General features: G+C 39.6%; 1 protein-coding gene across 4 annotated transcripts in view; it reads left to right on the plus strand.

Annotated features, from left to right (window-relative positions):
- Positions 1-24,397, plus strand: part of ULK4 (unc-51 like kinase 4) — a 567,394-nt gene that overhangs the window by 101,193 nt on the left and 441,804 nt on the right. For all 4 annotated transcript variants that reach the window (XM_039230385.1, XM_039230386.1, XM_039230388.1 and 1 more), the window contains 2 exons: positions 3,311-3,472; positions 20,123-20,305. In XM_039230385.1, the coding sequence (XP_039086316.1) occupies positions 3,311-3,472; positions 20,123-20,305 (345 nt within the window). The remainder of the gene's footprint in view (positions 1-3,310; positions 3,473-20,122; positions 20,306-24,397) is intronic.

Here is a 24,397-nt window from a genome sequence, read left to right on the forward strand (position 1 = left end):
TTCTTTTACTTTTAACCTGTGAATTTATATATAAGAGGGTTTCTTGCAGACAGCTTTTATGTGAATCTTGCTTTTAAAAAAATCTAATTTGAGAATCTCTACCTTTTAATTAGCGTGTTTAGACATTTATATTTAGTGTAATTGTTGACGTAATTAGATTTAAATCTGCCATAGTGTATTTTGTGTTTTATTTGTCCATCTGTTGTTTTGTTTCCTTTTCTCTTTTCCTGCCTTCTTTTGGATTGACTTTTGAATGATTCCACCTTATCTCCTTTATTGTGAGTTTTTTGTAGAGTACATCTCTCACTTATCACAGTTGACCTTCAAGGAATGATATGTAGGTTCATATGTAATATATAACAACTTTATATAAGAACCTTATACCAGAACTTCCTGTATATAATGATATACTTACTGCATATAATTTATATACACTATGTAAGAACCCTACATAAGTTCATTACACCAGAGTACATCTAGTACTCCATTTCTGTCTTTTCTGTTATCATATATTTTACTACTACATTGCTTTTTGTTGTTTTTTTTTTTTCAGTTTTATTGAGGTATGATTGAAAAAATTGTAAAATACTTAAAGTATATGGAGTGATAATTTGATATGCATATACACTGTGAAAGGATTCCCTTATTTGAATTAATTAAAATATCAGTCACCTCATGTATTTACCTCTTTCCACTTTGTTTTACATTAGATCCTCAGACCTGATTCATTTTATAGCTGAAAGTTTGTACCCTTCACAAACCTCTCTCTGTTTTTCCCCACCTTTATCTTTGATTTTGAACGTTGTTATTGTTGGATATACATTTGTGGGTTGACAGTTATCTTTTTCTTTCTTTTGATTCTTTAAAGATATTGCTCCACTATCTTCTGGTTTGCACTGTTTCTAATGAAGAGTTTCCTGTCATCCTTATCTTCCTTCCTCTCTACATAATGTGTCTTTTTCCTCTAGCTGCAGTTAAGTGTTTCTCTTCAGTACTGCGTTTTAGCAGTTTGATTATGATGTGCCTTGGTGTGATTTTTGTTCTTGTTGTTGTTCCTTCCTATTTGAGGTTCGGTGAATTTCTTAAATTGACAGTTACCAGTTTTTAAGAATTAAAAAATTTTCGGCCATTATTTCAACCTTCCTCCACTCCTGTCACCTTTGGGATTTTCATTGCACATACATTAGGTTGTTTGAAGTTGTCCTGTATGGTTCACTGATGCTTTGATGCTCTGTTCTATTTTTCCCCCCTTTTCATTCTGTTTATTTTGGGTAGTTTTGATTGCGAATTGCCATGTCTTCAAGTTCATTAACCATTGGATCTGCAGAGTCTAATCGGTTAATCCGGCTCAGTGTATTTTTCATTTTTAGACTAATTTCTAGCCTTTTGGGCCATTTTTATATCTTTTATTTCACTTTCTTAAAAGTTTATTTACTTTGAGAGAGAGTGTGCACGCATAGGGGGAGAGGGAAGAGAGAGGGTCCTAAGCACTGTCAGTGTGAAGCCTGAGGTGGGGCTCCATCCCACAACCCTGGGATCATGACCTGAATCAAAGTTGAGAGTTGAATGCTTAAACAACTGAGCCACCCATCACCCGTATTACACTTTTTATCATGCTTATGCTTTCTTCTTCTTTCTTGAGTGTATAGACTATAGTGGCCATTTTAATATACTTTTCTTCTTAGTCTGTCATCTGTGTCATTTTACTGATTGAGTTTTCTTCCTAGGAATCCTGTTTTTCTGCTTTTTTGCATGTGTGGCCATGTTAAGTGGATGTCGGACATTGTGCTTTTCATATTGTCAGGAGTGTTGTATTATTTTTAAAAAAAGTTTATTTTAAATAATTTTAAAGGTGTTAAAAATGTTTTGTATTTTTTCTTCAGCTCATTTAAGTTACATGGAAACAGTTTGATCCTTTTAGAGGCTAGCTTTTAAGCATTGTTAGGACAATCTGGAATAGCCTTTAGTCTCATGTCACACCATCGAGACAATAACTTTTTTGGGACATTGCCTTGTATTTTGAATGGTCTTTGGCTGATTGCTACACTAATTATTCCCAGCCCTTAGTGATTCCTGAGGATTGTTCTGCATAATCCTTTAGATTTTAAAATTATCTTTCATTTTTATACTATGCTCATATTGTGTATTTTTCAGATTATTTCAGCCTTAAAAAATTTTTTTTAAATATATTTTTTAGTTATTTCTAGGAGAGAGAGAGAGAGACAGCGTGAGCAAGGGAGGGTCAGAGAGAGAGGGAGACACAGACTCTGAAATAGGCTCCAGGCTCCGAGCTGGCAGTCAGCACAGAGCCCGATGTGGGGCTCGAACCCACGAACCGCGAGATCATGACCTAAGCGAAAGTCGGATGCTTAACCGACTAAGCCACCCAGGCGCCCCCCAAAAAAATTTTTTTTAAAGTTTTAATTTAAATTCCAGTTAGTTAACATACAGTGTAATATTAGTTTGAGGTGTAGAATTTAGTGATTCATCACTTCCATGCAACACCTAGTGCTCATCACAAGTGTACTCCTTAATCCTCATCACCTATTTCACCTATCTCCCTGACCACCTCCTCTCTGGTAACCTCAGTTTGTTCCCTATAAACCAGTCTCATGGTTTAACCCCTTGTCCCTACCCCCACCATGTTCATCTGTTTTGTTTCTTGAATTCCACATAGGAGTGAAATCATATGGCATTTGTCCTTCTCTGACTGACTTATTTAGCTTAGCATTATACTCTCTAGCTTCATCCACATTATTGCACATGGCAAGATTTCATTCTTTTTGATGGATGAGTAATTTTGCAGTGTGTGTGTTTGTGTATGTATACATATCACATTTTCTTTATCCATTCATCAGTCTATGGACATTTGGGCTTTTTCCACAAATTGGCTATTCTTGATAATGCTATTATAAATATGGGGATACATGTAGTCCTCTGAATCACTATTTTTGTATCCTGGAAGTAAATACTTAGTAGTGCAATTGCTGGATCACAGGTAGTTCTGTTTTTAACTTTCTGAAGAACCTCCATACCATTTCCCAGAGTCAGCCTCTTTATTAAAATACGTTAAAATTCTGTTATGCTAGGTTTTAGAGATGAAATGATGAAATTGGTTTAGTGATTAAAGTGTAATAATTTCATAATAGCCTAAAAGAATGATCACACCTACCAAAATACATAAAACACGCAGGGGCAGATGAAACACTCCTGACATCAGGCCTTTATCTGCAGTGGTTATGTAGAAATTTCGTGGATGCATATATCTCTTAGTAAATAACTCCCTTTTCTTCTCTCTCTCATTCTCTAGGAAGAACGTGTTGTGAATCACCTGGCAGCAAAGACTATTGAAAATGTCTGCACTACCTTTTCTGCTCAGGCCCAGGGCTTTATTACAGGAGAAATTGGACCCGTTTTATGGTACTTATTCAGACATTCCACTGTTGATTCTCTCAGGATAACAGCAATATCGGTAAGAGCATCTTTTAGGGATATATCTGGGTATATTTAAACACCAAGTTTGAAGAATTGTGCCAGAAACAGAGGAAATCTCACTGGATAAGTAGGACACAGAAATATCAGAGTAATGTATTTAGTGAGAACAATAATTTTCTCCTAAAGCAAATTTCAAAACGGGGGCCAGAAAACCTTGGGACCGGTGGGAAATTCTAGTAGGACCTTGTACGACCGTATCAGTTTAAAAATTATTCGGGAGCGCTAGTGGGTAGGGTACAGCATTTGTTTTGGTTTATATTTAGTGTTCCCGACTTTTCCTGTTAGCTTCCTCTTTCAGATTTTCTGCTAAATGCATTTATCATGAATTAATTATAAAGTGGGTTCATGTTAATGTTCAGGCATCTGTGGTTTTTCAGCTTTTATATTTTGATTGGTTGTCTGCTTCTTTGCACACATGGTTGTACTGACTTGGTATAAAAGATAATTATGTATGGAGATGTGTTAACAGGGTTGTATCAATTTAATAGTCTGTTGAACAAATACAACCCTTGCTCACGTGATTTATGAAAATACTCTTTTTGATCACGGGTTTCATCTTTCTGTTTCCTGCTCATTCTTGCACTTTCCCTTTTGTCCCTTGTTCTCTTTCCTTCAGCCTCCAACCTACATTTTTCTCTTGCATCCTCAGTACATGACTTTCCCTCATTCTTCCCAGAGAATATCGAGCTCCAGTGGTAATTATCCCAGTGTATGTCTGCCATGTCTGTAGACCTGTTTACATCTACACCTGTGCTGTCTTCCCTCCTGTTACACTTGATGAGCTGTCTCTTCTGCAGAGACCAACCTCGCCATGTTTCTTCAGATCTTCCTGTTCCCTTCTTGGGAATCTCACTCAAATAGTTATTTTTCTTCTTTCCTAAATCTTTTTATTTATGATTTTTAAAAATGTTTATTCATTTTTGAGAGCGAGAGAGAAGGAGGAAGGGGGTAGAGAGAGAGGGAGACACAGAATCTGAAGCAGGCTCCAGGCTCTGAGCTCTCAGTACAGGGCCTGATGTGGGACTCAATCTCATGAACAGTGTGTGAGATAATGACCTGAGCTAAAGTTGATGCTTTACCGACTGAGCTACCTGGGCGCCCGTTTTTCCTAAATCTTTAACCCTCTTCTCTACTAGATCCTTCTAATCAGCATTCATGTATTCTTTACCCTGGTAAAAAATAAAAAAGATACACACACACACACACACACACACACACCGAAGTGTCTATGGACTGCATATCTCCCTTCATGGCCATACTTCTTTTAAGAGTAATTGCTACAGAGATGCCTGGGTGGCTCAGTTGGTTAAGTGTCCAACTTCGGCTGAGGTCATGATTTCACAGCTTGTGAGTTTGAGCCCCTGTCAGGCTCTATGCTGACAGCTTAGAGCGTGGAGCCTGCTTCGGATTCTGTGTCTCCCTTTCTTTCTACCTCTCCCTCACCCACACTCTATCTCTTTCTCCTTCAAAAATTAACATTTAAAAAATAAAATAATAAAAAAAGAGTTACTGTTACAATCTATTACTCCTTTCTAGCCCATTTCCTCTTTAACCCAATGTGGTATCTGTCCTAAAATGGTACAGAGGCTATCTTGCTAAGATCACCACTGACTTTCATGTTGCTAAATCCTGAGGATATTTATGGAGATTTTCCAGTTCTTATCTTAAATTGACCTATGTAATTTTGAAGAGTAAGGGCTAACACTTCTGCTTACTGAATATCATTAAGCAAAGGATATGTAGCATCTGTCTGTCTTTCACACACACACACACACACACACACACATGCTTCTGGAGCCATATGATTTCAAAATGACAGAAAAGAACCCTAATTATGGTATTAGTATTTACATAAAGATTGCCAGAAAGAGTTTGCACAGTCTATCAGTAAACTTCCTCAAGGCCTATAGGAATCTTAGAACATCCATTTTCGTCCTGGACCTTAAAAGAAAATGTCTTCCTTTAATTGGGTTTATGTTATTTTCTTTTAGTATTATTATTATTAACATTTATTTATTTTTGAGAGAGAGAATGAGTCGGGGAGGGGCAGAGAGAGAGGGAGACACAGAATCTGAAGCAGGCTCCAGGCCCTGAGCTGTCAGCACAGAGCCTGATGAAGGGCTTGAACTCATGAACCGCGAGATCATGATCTGAGCTGAAATCCAGAGTTGGACACTTAACCGACTGAGCCACCCAGGTGCTCCTCTTAATTTTTCTGTCATTTTCTATTCTATTCTGTTCATTTCTATTCTATTCTGTCATTTTCTGTCAGTTTCTATTGGGTTCCTGTCATTTTCATCTTTATACTCAAGCATGGTTTCTTTTCTTGGTGAAGTTGTTTCCAGTTCCCACCAAAGTTGTGTACCTTCTAGCCCTTTCTTTACCTGAGCCATTAAATTTCGCACTTTGATTTTGTGGTTCATATATACGTGTGTGTGTGTGTGTGTGTGTGTGTGTGTGTGTACATATATGTACACACATATATGTACACACACACATATATGTTTTTTAATTTTAAAAAATGCTTGTTTACTTTTTGAGAGAGAGTGCACAAGCGGGAGAGGGGCAGAGAGAGGGAGAGAGAGAATCCCAAGCAGGATCTGCACTGTCAGCACAGAGCCCATGTGGGGCTCCATCCCGCAAACTGTGAGATCATGACCTGAGCCAAAATCCGGAGCTGCACGATTAACCAACTGAGCCAGCCAGGTGCCCCTCTTATATTTTGTTCTTAGCACTCTTCTGAATCATAAATTTTTCACTGAAGTTTTGCAAGTTGTCCCCTAACATTCTCACTTAGCTTTGAGCCAGGCTCCTATTCGATATCCTGCATTTCGTATGGTTTTCCTATCTCTTTAACCACCTCCAGTATGAAATAGTCCCTCAGTCTTGTTGTACTTCATGTCCTTGACAGTTTTAAAGACTATAGGGCTTTTATTTTGTAGGGGGGTGTCCACCTGTGTGTGTGGTGCTTCCTCATGAAACCTCCTGAGCACTGCTGAGGAGGACGGCCTGTAGCCAGGCTGTGAGGGCTGCCATGTGACGACCGGCTGTCTGTATTTCTCCTCCGTTGGAAGTTGGCACACGTGTTCTATAATATAAGGGCCAGATAATAAATATCTTAGGCTTTGCAGGCCACATATAGTCTCTGTTACACATTCTTTCTCTTTTGTTTTCTACAACCCTTTAGAAATGTAAAAACCATTCTTACTGTATACCTCACAGGCTGTGGAAAACAGGCCATTGGTACTGGTAGGTGCTATATTGTAAGGAAGCTCCTTCCCTCCTCCCACATATATGTGTGTATTTCTACCATTATTATGATGAAGAACTATTCAGTGGCTCTTAATGTGATTCTACTGCTCCTATTATTATTTGTATTATTATTTGTTTGGATGCTGAAGTCATCCTAGATCTGGCCACTGTGATCCCTTCAAGCTGGCTTCTGTGTTCCATGGACCTCATTCTGTCATTGTTTGAGCATGTGGTTATTTTCTGACACCACACGATGTTCTGGGTTAATATGTCCTTCCTCTCTGCTAGCTCTGGACTCCGTCGTTTCTTCAGGGAACCTGTGGTATTTAGAAGACAGGATCGGCGTGGTCTTTGTGCTTCTCGCTTTGGGGTGTCTTTGCTTCTAGACCTTCTTAATATTCAGAGTTAGAAAAAATCCTATCCAGACACACATACATTTATAAATGCCTCTGTGTATGTGTGTGTGTGTGTGTGTGTGTGTGTGTGTGTATCATTGTACATATTTGGAACAAAACTCATGCATTCGTATCGACGCTTCCAATTTTAATCCAATCCTGTAAGATTCTTTCTGGCCTTCTGACTTTCCACGTTTGTAAATCCCTTCTCAGAGACCAACCTGGTTTCTCTTGTTCTCTGTACCTGTACTGATTGGTTCAGTCAGCAAATTCAGGGCTCCATCCCATCTGGCCACCTTTGTTGTATCATCCTCTGTCTTCCTTGCCACTGCCACTTGGGCACAGTTGCCCCCTCACCTCAGGAGGGGAAGGTGAGAGGAGGTGGATTAGGGGAAACGAAGGGCGAGGTGTCATTTTTCATACTTTCCGTGCCCTTAATTCCTTCCACCTCACTGCTCTCATGCGGCTACTGAGCCTGTCTCGGGGTGCTCATTCTGAAGTCTGTCTGGCCCCGTCTACCTCTCTCTGCAGCTGTGCTGCTGCTGCCATAGTCCAGGCGCCACCGTCTTTCTCTGCGGCGACCTCCTCCCTGGCCTGCCCGTGGTCAGGCTGCCCCACCGACATCACTGTCCACACAGAGTACACTTCATGCAATCATGTCTCCCCTCTCTCGGCTGCTGAAACATTCCAACAGCTTTCCACCATTTTCCCTAAAGGATCGGCACAAGTAGAAGTTCCAAATTGGTGAGCGCTTTCCCTTTCAGGGCAATGTTTGTTATTTAAGCAGGTAACACATTTTGCTACATGAATTAGTTATCTTAGCTTATTGGATTATAATTCCTTATTGATTATGAACTGCTCTAAAGCCACGGCTGCATCTTGTTCGTCTCTCTGTTTGAAGTCTGGTCTTTGATGACACTTTAGGAGTTTTCCTCCAGAGGTTGAGAGGGGGCCTTCGCCTCCACATCGTGAGTAGGTGTTTAATAACATTAAACATGCCTCTGTACTGTGGGGACCAGAGGAAAGAGTTCAGAAAGGTTCTGCTAGTAATAAATGCATGTAGGATACAGTACGAGATCACTGTTGGGGAGTCCTGAAACAAAGTTTTTCTAATAACATAATCTTAAGATTGGTTCTGCCCCGTAAACAGATTTCCACGGTGATTTATTAAAGACTGAGTTTACAGGAACTGAAAATACACTTTCTGAAGACCCTTCACACAGATTCCTAGCAGGGACACTCGATTCCCCCTCAGCATACCTTACAGGGCTGAGCTCCCCTTCTCCTCTCCTTTTCCAGATTCTCTTAGGAATATGCGCTGAAGGTTAATGTACTCACTTGGTGCTAGAGATGAGAATTGTTATCATAACCTTTAAGATCTTAGATGGTTTGGCCCGTGTCTATTTTTTTTTTTTGGTCATACCTCCAAAAGCTCATTTTCTCACTCTCTCTGCTTCAACCACTTTGTTCTGACATTTTCTAGAATTTCCAAGCATTTTCTGCCTCAGGACTTTCCCCCTTGCTATTCCCTATGCCTGGATGCTCTTTTCACATGGCTGAGCCTTCATCTTTCAAGTATCAGCTTAATTTTTTTAATGTTTATTAATTTTTGAGAGAGAGCACACACACATGCCTGAGTCAGGGAGGGGCAGACAGGGCGCGAGACAAGGAATCCGACGCGGGCGCCAGGCTCTGAGCTGTCAGCAGAGTCTGATGTGAGGCTTGACCTCATGAATCGTGAGATCATGACCTTAAGACTGAGCCACCCAGGCACTCCTCTGGTAGCACATCTCCTGGCCCCTCAAATCTCTTTGTATTTTTGCTTATAGCAATGACTGTAGATCTATTTATGTAATGCATATAAACACGATTTTTCCTATTAGCATTACTCCTGGAAAGTAGGAGCCCTTTTCCTTTTGTTCTCTTCCTGAACACATGGAAGTGCTGATGGCTACTGAGTGATGGGTACTTGATAGGTCCCTATTAACCAGAGGAATGCCTGAGCCCTGGCTAGAGAGCAGAAGTGCTCAGTGTTGGCGTGCCGATCTGCTACCTGTCTGCTTGTAACAGTCTGTGTCTGCTGCCTTTGTCACTGATTTTCTTACCCATTTCTCCTGGTCATCTCTTGGTCCCATAGATTCCCCTATACCAATGTGGTCCCCAGACCAACAGCATCAATATCACCTGGGATCTTGTTAGAAATACAGGTTTTTGGCCCCTGCCCCAGACCTGCTGAATAGGACTGACTCTCTGGGGGGAAAGGCTCAGTAATCTGCAAGTTAACAAAGCTCCAGGCAATTCTATCCCTTGTAGCTCTTGGAAAATACCCATTTCCTGTGGAGTGAAAGATGGTGAATTTCTCCTTCCCACTCAGGAATGCCACTTTGGCTTAGGGATTGGTTATTGGGTAGAGTGGACCTGCCTTAGGAAATGTATTGAGTGGATAAAAATGAACACTAGAATTATTAGGGTTCCAGGGAATCTGTTAACTATAGTGGGAATCAGAGAGGCCTGTAGATTAGATCAAGTAAGATGGCCGCTAGGAGAGAGAGATTATGCTTACTGGGGTAAGCATAATTACTGATGGGCTGAGAGGAAGGGGGTAAAAAGTAAAGAGTTTTACAGCATATGGTTTTCACCGGAGTTGGCAGGAAGCTTTTTCAAGCAATACTGACTACTTCCTCCACTTCATACACTCCCTGCCCCTATTCTGATCTATCTTAAGACCTCTTAGGAATCAGATGAGAGTGTGTGTGGTTTAGAAAAGCTCCCAAGGTAATTTTGATAGGACATACAAAAAACAAAACAAAACAACAACAACAACAACAAAAAAAACCTGCCAAAAACAAAAGACAAACTAGAAATGGTTTTTAAAGCTTTTATTCCATGGTGATTCTGTCCATGTTTATAATAGATATGTGGCCTCCACTTGTGACTTAGTCTATTTCTTAGAAATTGCTTTTATGATATAGACTTTCAGGAATTCTGGAGGTAACACCATCTTCTTTTTGAAGCACACTTTCGAAGTGAATTTGGACTAGAAGTGTTTTTTCCCGTTTTGAAATATAGTCTCAAGCACTATTTTAATAAGTAAATATTTCAAAACCAGATCACTGAAGATCACACTTGAGATTTGATTTTTTTTGATTCAGAAAATACAAGCACTAATGTGCTATTGAGCCTCCATGAAGCTCTCAACTGTGTTTGATATCCAGAAGTGGAGGGTTAAAGGTTATTGTCTGCATGAGCTTTTTAAAATGGAAAGTCTGTTAGACTTCCGAGCGGCATTCTGAAGATGAGACTTTCTAGTTGCTCTCATATTGGTTTGAATACATTTAGAAGTAGTCTGGACAAATCTTTTATCAAGAAATGTCCTCGTTATGATCATGTAGGGATTTTGTACTGATAGAAAGTCCAATTTGCTGTGAGAGCTGCTCTAACAATTTTTAAAATGCCAATGACAGTCTTTTGTGTCTTGAGGTCTCTTTTGGGAGAACTCTTAATTTTGCTCAAAAGTTCTCATTGTAACATGACCCTTAGGGACTCCATTTAACATGCTCTTTTGGGCCACCTGGGTGGCTCAGTTGGTGACCTGTCCAGCTCCTGATTTTGGCTCAGGTCATGATCTCACAGTTCATGAGATGGAGCCCTGTGTCAGTCTCCATGATGACAACATGGAGCCTGCCCAGGTTTTCATCCTCTCTGTAAAGAAATAAATAAACTTAAAAAATTTTTTTAAGTCTTGGATTAAATAAGGAAATAATTCTGTTTTGATTTTATACAGCAGTCTTCTTAGATACCTTATAAATTAGTTATTTTTTAAGTTTATTTATTTTGAGAAAGAGTGAGTGCATGCATGCAGCTGTACAAGCAGGGTAGGGGCAGAGAGAGATGGAGAGAGGGAGAATCCCAAGCAGCCTCTGCACTGTGAGTGTGTAGCCTGACATAGGGCTGGATCCCATGAATCACTGTGAAATCATGACCTGAGCTGAAATCAAGAGTCGATGCTTAACCCACTGAGCCACCCAGGAACTCCTAAATGAGTTTTAAAAATTTTCATGTTCTGGAATCAGAGAGATTTGTTTTTAGTGAATTCATTTTTCATATTCTTGTTTTCAGATATTAGTTGCTACTTTCCACTGAAAAATACACAATTTGGGCTTTAGACTTCAAAAGCCCAAATGTGCTTTAATGGTTTCCAAACCATCATGCCTAACTTAGCCATCCATAACTCCTATGGAAAGAAGAGGAGAGACTGAAATACAATTTGAAAGGTGTCCAAAGTAGATTTTGATTTTTTTTTTCCGAGTATTTCAATCTGATATGGCTATCTGTAAATGAATACAGATCCCTGATACATGTTTGAAATAGTCAGTGATTATTGTTATGTTTTCTAACTTTATTGACATGTCATTGACATAACACTGTAAGTTTAAGATGTACCACGTGTTGGTTTGATACATGTGTACATTACAAAGTGATTACCACCATAGGGTTAGCTAACCCCTGCATCACATCACATGATTAGCATTTCTTTTTTGTGGTGAGGACATTTACAATTTATTCTCTTAACAACATTCACATATATACAACAATTTTATGAGCTGGAATCACCATGATGTACATTAGATTCCCGGAATTTACTCACCATGAAACTGGAAGTTTGTACTTGTTGACCAACATTTTCCCATCTTCTGTATTCCCTAAACTCCCTGGTAGCCACCATTCCAGTCTGTTTCTATGAGCTCAGCTTCTTAAGATTCCATATGTAAGTACTTAGATATTCTACAGTATCAGTCTTTCTCTGGTTTATCTCACTTAGCATATGGCCTTAAAGGTCTACCCATGTTGTTGCAAATGGCAGAATTTCCTTTTTTTTCTCATGGCTGAATAGTATTCCATTGTATATATATGTTACATATATACCACATCTTCTTTATCCATTCATCCAGTGATGGACACTTAAGTTGTTTCCATGTCTTGGATATTGTCAGTAAGGCTGCAGTGAGCATGGGGATACAGATATTTCTTTGAGATCCTGTTTTCAGTTGTCAATGATGATGGTCCCATATGATAATTTGTTTCAGCAGAACAGTATATTCTTAGTGCTTTGCAGATGCTCCATTTTCAGTGCGTTTGTAATTTCAGCTACCGTAGTAAATACTCATTATTAATAATGCAAACTTTCCTTCAATGTTTATTCCCTGTAACTATAAAATACCTAATACAGTAATGGCATCAGAACATAATTGGAAATTATTATATAATAATATGCATTTATTTAAAAACTTTGAACAGCACATATGTAAAAGGGTGAAGACTTTCTTGTCTTTTCTCCACTTCTTACCTCCCAGTCCCACCCCCAGGAGACAGCTTTTGGAGAGGGTCCCTCTAGATGTTCATGGTTTCTAGTTGTATTATCTTTCCTTTTCTGGTTATAATAAGGTCACATTAGCATTTTCATGAGGATTAGAAGTAAGGTTTAACACTGAGTAAATATATTTACTTTAAACTATTCATTTTGGTGGAAGATTGAGTTTATACTAAACAACACTTGTTTTCCTATTTTATCAATAGGAATAACTTTTAAAGGAAGTTCATTTTTGGAGGTAGAAAAAATGTTTAATTTTTTCCCTGAGATATTCAGGAAGTTGGAAATATTTTTGAAGTCTTTATCTTTTTCTTTTGACATATTTCTAACCATTTTTCTATTTAGTCTTTTCAGTATTGATCAAGGTATATGTGCAACATTATCAGTCAAGGTTATGGATCTGTTTAAAATATAAATCAGGAAGAAGGAGATTACAGGACATTAATTACAATGAATGCTTTTGTAAAACTGTTTCTGGCTTAAGTTTATTTCTCTTTGTAGTCTCCCATATATGCACAGAATATGACCATCCTTTTTTTTTGCATAAACACTTTGAGGTCTTCCCCTTGGTTGCTTATGGCACAAAATTCAAAACTCCTGGTTTAGTAGAGCAACTCTGGCTTCAGCTTGCTCTTCCAGGGAACCATCACATTTTCCCCTTTCCTACTGTCTGCTTTTCCTTCTCCACCTGAAGTATGTTATCACAGCATCAACTTCCACTTCTTAAAACATGCTCTGCATCCCCGTGTCTCCATGTGAACACATGTTCTCCTCTCTCTGGCTAGAAGACAGAATACATACAGTTCACATATGCTGTTGTACTAGTTGCAGGTGTACAATATAGTGATTCCGCTATTCTATATATCACTCAGAGCTCATCATGATAGGGGTGCTCTTTAATTCCTCCCCAAACCCCACCTCGGGCAGCCGTCAGTGTGTTCTGTATAGTTAAGAGTCTATGTCTTGGAGTCACAGAGGACTCCTCTCAGACGTAATTTGAATCGATCTTCTGCAGGACATATCATAGTGAAAATAGCAAAATATAAAGACAAAGAGAGAATTCTGAAAGCAGCTATGGAGAAAAGGGCCCTAAATTACAAAGGGAAACCTATCAGAGTGGTGACAGACCTATCTACTGAAACTTAGCAAACCAGAAAGGAATGGCAGGAGATCTACATGTGGTGAACAGAAAAGATATGCAGCCAAGAATCCTCTATCCAGCAAGCCTGTCATTCAGAATAGAAGGAGAGATAAACGTTTTTCCAAAAAAACAAAGATTGAAAGAATTTGTCACCACTAAGCTAGCTCTACAAGAAATCCTGAGGGGGATTCTATGAGGGAAATGTTACAAGGAATGCAAGATGATAGAGACACACCACAAGCATGAACCCCACAAATAACACAATGACTCTGAACCCATATATTTCAATAATAACACTGAATGTAAATGGACTGAATGCCCCAATCAAAAGACATAGGGTAGCAGAATGGATAAAAAAAAAAAAAAAATCCATCTATTTGCTGTCTACAAGAAACTCATTTTCGACAGGAGGACACCCTTAGATTGAAAGTAAGGGGATGGAGAAATATCCATCATGCTACAGGAAGTAAAAAAAAAAAAAAAAAAAAAACTGGAGTAGCTATACTTATATCAGACAAACTGGTATTTAAAGTAAAGACAGTAACAAGGGATGAAGAAAGACATTACATGGGAGCACCTGAATACATAAAACAATCACAAACAGAAACGGTTTTATCGATAAGAACGTGCTAATAGAAGGGGACTTTAATACCCCACTTACAGCAGTGGACAGATCAACTAGATAGAAAATCAGTATAGACACAATGGACTTAAATGACACATTGGGCCAGATGGATTTGACAGATAAATTTAGAACTCTACATCCTGAGGCTATGAAATTCACATTCTTCTCAAGTGTGCATGGCACATTCTCCAAGATAGATCACATATTGGGACATAAAGCAGCCCTCAATAAATACAAAAGAATTGAGATCATACCATGCACACTTTCAGATCACAATGCTATGAAACTCGAAATCAATCACAGGAAGAAGTGTGGAAAACCCCCACAAACATGGAGGCTAAAGAACGGATGGGCCAATCAGGCAATTAGAGAAGAAATTAAAAAATATATGGAAACAAATGAAAATGAGAATACAACAATCCAAACCCTATGGGATGTGGCGAAAGCAGTCCTAAGAGGAAAGTACATTGCACTCCAGGCTTATTTCAAGAAATTAGAAAAAGCGCAAGTGCAAAATCTAAAAGTGCACCTAAAGCAGCTAGGGGGAGAACAACAAGAGCACCCGAAACCCAGTAGGAGAAGAGAAATAATACAAATCAGGGCAGAAATAAATCATATAGAAACCAAAGAAATGGTTGAACAGATCAACGAAACCAAGAGTTGTTTTTTTGAAAAAATAAACAAAATTGATAAACCTCTAGCCATGTTTCTCAAAAAGAAAAAGAGAGCACTCAAATAGACAAAATCATGAATGAAAATGGACTGATTACAACCAACCCCTCAGAAATCTGAGCAATTATCAGGGAATACTATGAAAAACTATATGCCAACAAACTGGACAGGATAGAAGAAATGGACAAATTCCTAAACACACACTCACTACCAAAATTCACACGGGAAGAAATAGAAAACCTGAACGGACCCATAACAAGTAAGGAAATCGAATCACTTATCAAAAATCTTCCAACAAATAAGAGCTCTGGGCCAGGTGCTTCCCTGGGGAATTCTACCAGATATTTTTTTTTATTTTTTTTATTTTTTTTTACAAATAGTTTATTGTCAAATTAGTTTCCACATAACACTCAGTGCTTATCCCCACAAGTGTCCTCCTCCATGCCCATCCCCCCCCCCACATCCATCAGTACTCAGTTTTTGTCAGCATTCAAGAGTCTCTCATGGTTTGCCTCTCTCCCTTTCCCCCACCATTTCCGCCCTTCTTCTCCCCCTTGTTCCTCCGTCAAGTTCCTCCTAATCCTCCTATACGTGCAAACATATGATATTTGTCCTTCTCTGCCCGACTTATTTCGCTCAGCATAACACCCTCAAGATCCATCCATGTTGCTACACATGGCCAGATTTCATTGTTTCTCATTGCCATGTAGTATTCCATGTCTACCAGATATTTAAAACAGAATTATTACCCATTCTTCTCAAGCTATTCCAAAACAAAGAAGTCGAAGGAAAACTTCCGGACTCATTTTATGAAGCCAGCATCACTTTGATTCCCAAGCCAGACAGAGACCCAGCAAAAAAAGGAGAACTACAGGCCAATATCCTTGATGAATACAGTTGCAAAAATCCTCCACAAGATACTTGCAAATCAAATTCAACAGCACATAAAAAGAATTATCCACCAAGGTCAAGTGGGATTCATTCCTAGGTTACAGGGCTGGTTCAATATTTGCAAATCAATCAATGTGATACATCACATCAATAAAAGAAAAGATAAAAATCATATGATCCTGTCAATAGATGCAGAAAAAGCATTTGACAAAATACAGAATCCCTTCTTAATAAAGACCCTCAAGAAAGTCGGGATAGAAGGAACTTGTTTAAACATCATAAAAGCCATCTATGAGAAGCCCTCAGCTAACATCATCCTCAACAGGGAAAAACTGATAGCTTTCCCCCTGCGATCAGGAACACGACAGGGATGTCCACTCCCACCACTGTTGTTTAACATAGTGCTGGAAGTCCTAGCATCAGCCATCAGACAACAAAAGGAAATAAAGGCATCAGAATTGGCAAAGAGGAAGTCAAACTTTCACTTTTTGCAAACGACATGATACTCTACATAGAAAACCCGACAGACTCCACCAGAAGCCTACTAGAACTGATCCAAGAATTCAGCAAAGTTGCAGGGTACAAAATCAACGTACAGACATCGGCTGCATTTTAGACACCAACAGTGAAGCAACAGAAAGAGAAATTAAGAAATTGATCCCATTCACAATTGCACAAAAAACCATAAAATACCTCGGAATAAACCTAACCAAGGATACAAGAGATCTGTATGATGAAAACTATAGAAAACTTATGAAGGAAATTGAAGAAGACACAAAGAAATGGAAAAACATTCCATGCTCATGGATAGGAAGAATAAATATAGTTAAGATGTCATTACTACCTAAAGCACTCTACACATTCAATGCAATTCCAATCAAAATTGCACCAGCATACTTCTCAAAACTAGAACAAACTATCCAAAAATTTGTATGGAACCACAAAAGACCCCGAATAGCCAAAGTAATACTGAAAAATAAAACCAAAACGGGAGGTATCACCATCCCAGACTTCAGCCTCTACTACAAAGCTGTCATCCTCAAGACAGTATGGTATTGGCACAAAAACAGACACATAGACCAATGGAACAGAATTGAGAACTCAGAAGTGGACCCAAAAGTATACAGCCAACTGATCTTTGACAAAGCAGGAAAGAATATCCAATGGAAAAAAGACAGCCTTTTTAACAGATGGTGTTGGGAGAACTGGACAGCAACATGCAGAAGAATGAAACTAGATCATTTTCTCACACCATGCACAAAAATCAACTCAAAATGGATAAAGGACCTGAACGTGAGACAGGAAACTATCAACACCCTAGAGGAGAAAGCAGGAAACAACCTCCTTGACCTCCACCGCAGCAACTTCTTACTTGACACATCCCCAAAAGCAAGGGAATCAAGAGCAAAAATAAACTGTTGGGACCTCATCAAGATTAAAAGCTTCTGCACAGCCAAGGAAACAACCCAGAAAATTAATAGGCAACCAACGGAATGGGAAAAGATAGTTGCAAATGACATATCAGATAAAGGGTTAATATCCAGAATCTATAAGGAACTCACCAAACTACACGCCCGAAAAACAAACAACCCAGTGAAGAAATGGGCAGAAGACATGAACAGACACTTCTCCAAAGAGGACATCCAGATGGCCAACAGACACATGAAACGATGCTCAGCATCCCTCCTCATCAGGGAAATACAAATCAAAACCACACTGAGATACCACCTCACGCCAGTCAGAGTGGCTAAAATGAGCAAATCAGAGAACTCTAGATGCTGGCGAGGATGTGGAGAAACGGGCACCCTCCTACACTGTTGGTGGGAATGTAAACTGGTACAGCCCCTCTGGAAAACAGTGTGGAGGTTCCTCAGGAAACTAACAATAGAACTCCCTTATGACCCAGCAATAGCACTGCTAGGAATTTACCCAAGGGATACAGAAATGCTGAGGCATAGGAGCACATGTACCCCAATGTTCATAGCAGCACTCTCCACAATAGCTAAAACATGGAAAGAGCCTAAGTGTCCATCAACAGATGAATGGATCAAGAAGATGTGGTTTATCTATACCATGGAATACTACATGGCAATGAGAAACAATGAAATCTGGCCATGTGTAGCAACATGGATGGACCTTGAGGGTGTTATGCTGAGTGAAATAAGTCAGGCAGAGAAGGACAAATATCATATGTTTGCATGTATAGGAGGAGTAGGAGGAACTTAACTGAGGTCCGTGGGGGAGAAGAAGGGGGGAAATAGGGGGGGAGAGGGAGAGAGACACCCATTAGAGACTCTTGTATGTTGAGAACAAACAGGACTGATGGGTGTGGGGGGGAGGGGGGGTGGTGGGCACGGAGGAGGGCACTTGTGGGGATGAGCACTGAGTTTATGTGGAAACCAACTTGACAATAAACTATTTGTAAGAAAAAATAATCTGTTCTTGGTTGTCATTCTTTCCTTTTTTGTTTCCCTTTGCTGATTTGTTTTATTTCTTAAATTCTACATATGAGTGATATCTTATGGTATTTGTCTTTCTCTAACTGGCTTACTTTGCTTAGGATTATACTCTCTAGCTCTGTCCATGTCATTTCAAGTGGCAAAATTTCACTCTTTTTAATGACTGAATAATATTCCCCGCTCGCACGCGCTCTCTCTCTTGGGCGCTCTCTCTCTCTCTCTCTCTCTCTCTCTGTGTGTGTGTGTGTGTGTGTGTGTGTTTGTGTGTGTGTGTGTACCAAATCTTCTTTATCCATTCATCAGTCAGGACACTTGGTGTGCTTCCATGTCTTGCCTGTTGCGAAATAATGCTATAATCAACTTAGAGGTGCATGTATCCCTTTGAATTAGTGTTTTGTATTCTTTGGGTAAATACCCAATAGAGTGATTACTATATCATAATGTAGTTCTATTTTTAGCTTTCTGAGGCACCTCCATACAGTTTTCCACAGTGGCTGCACCATTTTGCATTTCCACCAACATTGCAAGAAGGTTCCTTTTTTCTCCACATCCTTGCCTGCTCCTGTTTTTTCTTGTAGTTTTGATTTTTGCCATTCTGACAGGTGTGAGGTGATAGCTCATTGTGGTTTTGACTTGCAGTTCCCTGATGATGATTGAAGTTGAGCATCTTTTCATGTGACTGTTGGCCATCTGGATGTTTTCTTTGGAGATGTATCTGTTCATGTCTTCTGGCCATTTTTTAGTTTATTTGTTGTTTGCCTGCTGTTTTTTATATGTTTTGAATACGAACCCTTAATCAGAGATGTCATTGGCAAGGATCTTTTTCCATACATAGGTTTTTTTTTTTTTTAATTGATCGTTTCATTCATTGTGCAGAAACTTTTTATTTTGATGTAGTCCCAACAGTTTATTTTTCCTTTTGTTTCTTTTGCCTCAGGAGACACATCTACAAAAATGTTACTTTGTCTGATATTGGAGAAATTACTGCCTGTATTCTCTTCAAGGATTTTTATACTCACTTTTAGGTCCTGACTAGAACTTACTTTTCTACTTGTTTCACTTCCCACTTACCCCTCAAAAACTGGCTCAAGATTGTCTTCCATTGTTGATTGCTTTACCTTCTCTTCCAAGCATAATTCAGTGAACTCACGTGTTATAATACTCATTAAATTCTATTACTTTATTAATTATGTCTCATCTCTACCAGTTTGTGAGCAAGTTAGGAAAAGCTGAGATGTCTGATTATCTTGGTTTGAATTCTAGCTTTGCCCCTTACCATCTCTATGCCTTTGGGCAAGTAACTTAAATGTTTTGTGCCTTAGTTCCATTGTCTATAAAATAGGTTAATAATAATACCTTTCTTATGTTTTTGGGAGAATTAAATGTTATAGTGTTCAGATATTCTGAGATAATCATTTTTCACATGCTAAACAATGAATGTAGATGTTTATTTTCATGGCTGTTTTTTCACGCCTTAGCTGAGTGCAAAAAGAAGGCGCTTGATTTTTTTTTTTTATCACTTCAAGGGAAGGTTTTCTACCGTCTTATAAATTAGTTTGTCATTTCAGTTAACACTTTATACTTTGCATTACTTATCATAAGAGTCTCTTACGTCTTATAACAACTTTAGTTTTTATGGATGTCTGGATTATTGTTTTATGTTTAAATATGCTGAAATTTTATGACTCTCTTAGGCCAAAATAAGTAATAAAGGAGCAAGATAAGCATCCTCTACTCCTTTACACAGAAGCGCATTATCGTTCCAAGGCCTGGCTAATGCACTTGGAGTTGTCTGACAGATCTGTTCTCTTGTCTTTGCAGGCCTTGTGTAGAATCACTCGCCATTCTCCTACTGCCTTCCAGAATGTTATTGAGAAGGTGGGACTGAACTCAGTGATAAACTCCCTGGCCTCAGCCATCTGCAAAGTTCAGCAGTACATGTTGACCTTATTCACCTCCATGCTGTCTTGCGGGATTCATCTTCAGAGGCTAATCCAGGAAAAGGTTTGACTTAGATTTCACCTATTACTGTACTTTAAAAATTGTTGTTGAATCGTTACAATTGCAGGAGAAAACAAGTAATATCATCTCTGTAGAATTTATTTTTCATCTCAGGGGACCTTTTTGAACTTTGCCAAATCTCTGTACCACAGGCCGTTCATCTGAAGATACTGCAAGAGTGTTTTAGTGATTAAAATCGAAATCCAGTAAATGGCTCTGCCTGTGTATCCCATTTTTGTAATGGAACACTAGAAAATTTATGAGTCTTTCTTCTATGATAATATTTTTTATGCCCCTCCTCCTCAGCCCCTGTTTCTTCCCCCATGTGTTTTGTCTTCTGTGGGGAGGGTCCCTTTCTGTCCCCTGCTTACTTGGACTTGTCTCATACTCGGCTAACACAGAGCACCTGGACAGTTCCTTTTCTCCTGTTTTCAACTTCGTTTCCTTCTAATCCTTTGATATTCCTTTATTTTACGTACAGTAGAGTTTTTAAGTATTCAGTTCCGATCACAAAACTGCATGGCTATAAAGAAGTCTCTCTTGTAGTCTTCCTCAACGTGTCTTCTCTCTCTGGGTGCCTGTACAGAGTGATCCGTGAAACAGAAGCCTGGGTATCCACTGGGAGGGGGTTGGATCTGCGGCCCCGACTCGGGCCTGCTGAATCTGAGTCCACATTTTAATAATATCTCTAGGTGGGAACTTTATGATTTGAGAAGCCCTGTCCTAGAATGTTAGTGTTGAGTGAGGTGTCACCAGGTAGAAAAAGTGGACCATGGTTGTATATACATGTTTGGAAAGCTAGGAGTCAAAGCAAAAGATATGTTTTTATAATTTTACAGACTTTCCCAGTGTTTTATATGCTCATGTGTATTATGAGTCTTCACAGGGAGAATGTAGTGTGTGGCGTTCTTGAAACTTACAAGACCAATTATCCATTTTTAGAGGGGAGATGCTTGTGATGTTAGAGTTTTGAGAACACAGTGAAGGTACTGGCACTAACAAGTGTAGAATGGAGCTATTTACGTACACTCTTTGCCATGGTTCTTTTGTTTTGAGGTCTGCATGTTAAATTCTCGTTTTTGTAATAAAAGTTGAAATGTCAGTAATTAAGAATAATTGTCTGAGGGCACCTGGGTGGCTCAGTCGGTTAAGCGTCTGACTTCAGCTCAGGTCATGATCTCATGGTTCGTGGGTTCAAGCCCCGTGTCGGGCTCTGTGCTGACAGCTCAGAGCCTGGAGCCTGTTTCAGATTCTGTGTCTCCCTCTCTCTCTGACCCTCCCCTGCTCATGCTGTCTCTCTCTCAGAAATAAATAAAACATTAAAAAAAAAAAAAGAATTACCTGATTGATGTAGTAAACTTGATCTGTCAAAGTCAAGATGGAGAGTAAACTCCTTACCTTTACACTGATTAGTCTGATTCAGATTCTCCTCAAGAGTTGGAGCCTGAGAGAAACACATTTTTTTCCAATAGTCTGTGTATCTAATTTTTGGTATTAAATTTTCCAAGTCATTAAGTATTGTTACATTGAATTAGGAAAAGTGCCACTTGAGTAGTTTTACTGTGTAAACTGTGATAAGAGAGGCCAAGAGTTTTAGCAGTTGGGTTTTTTCCCCATCCTGAGCACAGACAGGCATGGACTGAGTTCATTGATTATCACATTTCATTGAAATATCATTGATTTCATGATATTTCACAAAGGAAGTAAAATAATATGCACTGATTAATAGGATTTTTATAATTGCTTTTTTAACATATAACTAATATTCCACATATTATAACAAAATGAATGGTTGAACAATGGAAATGTATTGAATGATAAGTAATCATTTGATTTTGATTAGTGTTGGTACTGAAAAAAATCTATTGTGGAAATCACATAATACAGAATTGACCATCTTTACCAGTTTTAAGTTTATAGTTATTTAAGTATACAGTAGTGGTAGTATATTCACTCTAGAACCTTTTCATCTTGGGAAACTGAAACTCTGCCCATTACACATTTAGGATGTTGTGTTTTAAGACTCTGGATTTTATTTAAGTCTGTTTGAGTAGGCCTCCTCTGCAATGGAACTGGCAGAGAAAGGAGGGCGATGTCTGGTGCCCGCCATGTTCGGTGGAAATCCAGGTTCTCCAGTGGAATTCTGTTGCACCCGGAGGGCATGGAGAGCCCCTCCTTACCGCTGGGGTGGGTGGGAGCCCACACTTTCCACTAGGCCTCCTCTGATGGCCCCCTGGCTGGGAGTGGGGAGTGCTCTTCAGTCCTGCCTCCCCCGGCACTGTAGGTGGGAGTGTGAGCCTCATTCCTGGTGCTAAAGATACCAGCTTCCCACTCACCTTCTTGATGCCATCTTGGCAGGGAGAGGGAAGGGAACCTCATTACTGCTATAAATGGGTGGAGGCCCCAGCTCCCCACATGGTCTGTGACACCAGGGTTGGGGCAAATGGCTGCTGTTACTGCCAGGTTGGGATGGTATCGCCAGCTCTCCACTTGCTCTTTTCTGGTATAGCCTAGTGGGGAATACCTGTTGGCTATGTGAGGGTGGGAGTCCAGGCTCCTCACTTGCCCTTTGCTGATAGGGATGGGGCCATGCTTTCCCATGGTGTTGGGCTGGAGTAGAGTAGCTGTTGTGAACGTTTTAGATCTTTCTGGGCTGCCCCTTTCTTGGTCCTTGGCTTGAGAGAGGTGGTCTTTTTTGTGTCTTGAGCCTGTTAATGTTTTCAGGCTCCTGTTTTATCCAGAGCCCAATCTAGGATATCTGAGGCAAAAGGAAAACCCAGTGAACTCATTGCCATGTTGATCCTCAGGTCCCGAGGTTCCTAATGGTTCTGTCTTCTCTCTCGTTCAGAGTCATCTCATATTTGTTTTACATACAATGTCCAGTGTTTTTAGTTGTACTTAGTGGGAAGAAGAGGAAAAAGTACGTCTTCTCTTTCTTGACCTTTAATTCTTAAAATGGTTCTATGGCAGATCAGAAATATGCAGTGAATTTTCATTTAAAATGTAATGTTCCATTTTTTATTACTGAAAAAGAATGACTATTTATTGAGCATTTACTATGGGCCACTTAGTGACTTGCAACCCTGGGGTGTTCACGGAGGAAACTTAGCATGCTGGGTAATTTTGTCAGGTTCATAGCGGACATAAGTGCCAGAGCCCATGCTCATGCCCAACAAACAAGGACACACAACAATTTTGGATGGTGTTAATGCTCTTAAGAATGTAGTGTCTGCAATAGGCGGTGTGCAGGGAGTGGAGCCAGATATCATTCCCTGGGGGGGAGTCAGGGAAGGCCTCTCCAAGGAGGTGATGTTCCAGTTGAGGCCTGAATGATAAGGAGTTTGCCTTGTGAAGTTCTGGGGCAGAACTTTGTAGTTGAACTTCCCTGTGAGGGGTGAGAGATCTTGGGAGGATCTGAAAAGAGAAGGCCCCCAGACCTGAACCTAGTGGGTGGGGTGTGGGGAGAGGGGAGGCCAATGGGAAGAGGCTGAGACAGGTGGGAGACCTTACTCATGTGGGGTCATGATATAGGCCTTCCTCACTGATTTTGACAGAGTAGCCATAGTTTTATTTTTTCTTAAAGAAAAGTATATTAAAAAATATGCATGTGTGTTTCAGGGGCAGGTTTACCAACCCTATTCCTAAGCTGAGCTTTTATCCTGAGTGTTTGCTTGTTGACAGGTTAGAACGGGTGGAAGAGGAGAGGACCTGGGAACACACACAGGTGCACCCCTTCCAGTTGGACAGAAGAATAACCGCGCGTGCTTTTTCTGGGGGCCATTGCCTGTGTATCATCATCTCTTTGACGTTGAAAATCAGTCCCCAAAAGCGTCCATGCTCTTCCTTTTAACTGCAAGACATTACTGTTCAGTGTAGAAAACTTAGAAGAAACTAGGGAATGGGACAAAACCAGCTGTAATTTCACTGCCCAGAGATAATTACTATTAACAGCTTGGTCTGTCTCTTTTTAGTCTTTTGTCTCTGTGTTTTATGCACATACTTATAAAATTAAGATCAAAATGTGTAGATTTATCTTGATAGTATTTTGTCATTAAATATTTCCCAAGACCATTAAAATATTATATAATTTTTCAT

The sequence above is a fragment of the Hyaena hyaena genome, unplaced genomic scaffold, assembly GCF_003009895.1.
Source record: "Hyaena hyaena isolate Hyena2069 unplaced genomic scaffold, ASM300989v1 scaffold_45, whole genome shotgun sequence".
NCBI lineage: Eukaryota > Metazoa > Chordata > Mammalia > Carnivora > Hyaenidae > Hyaena > Hyaena hyaena.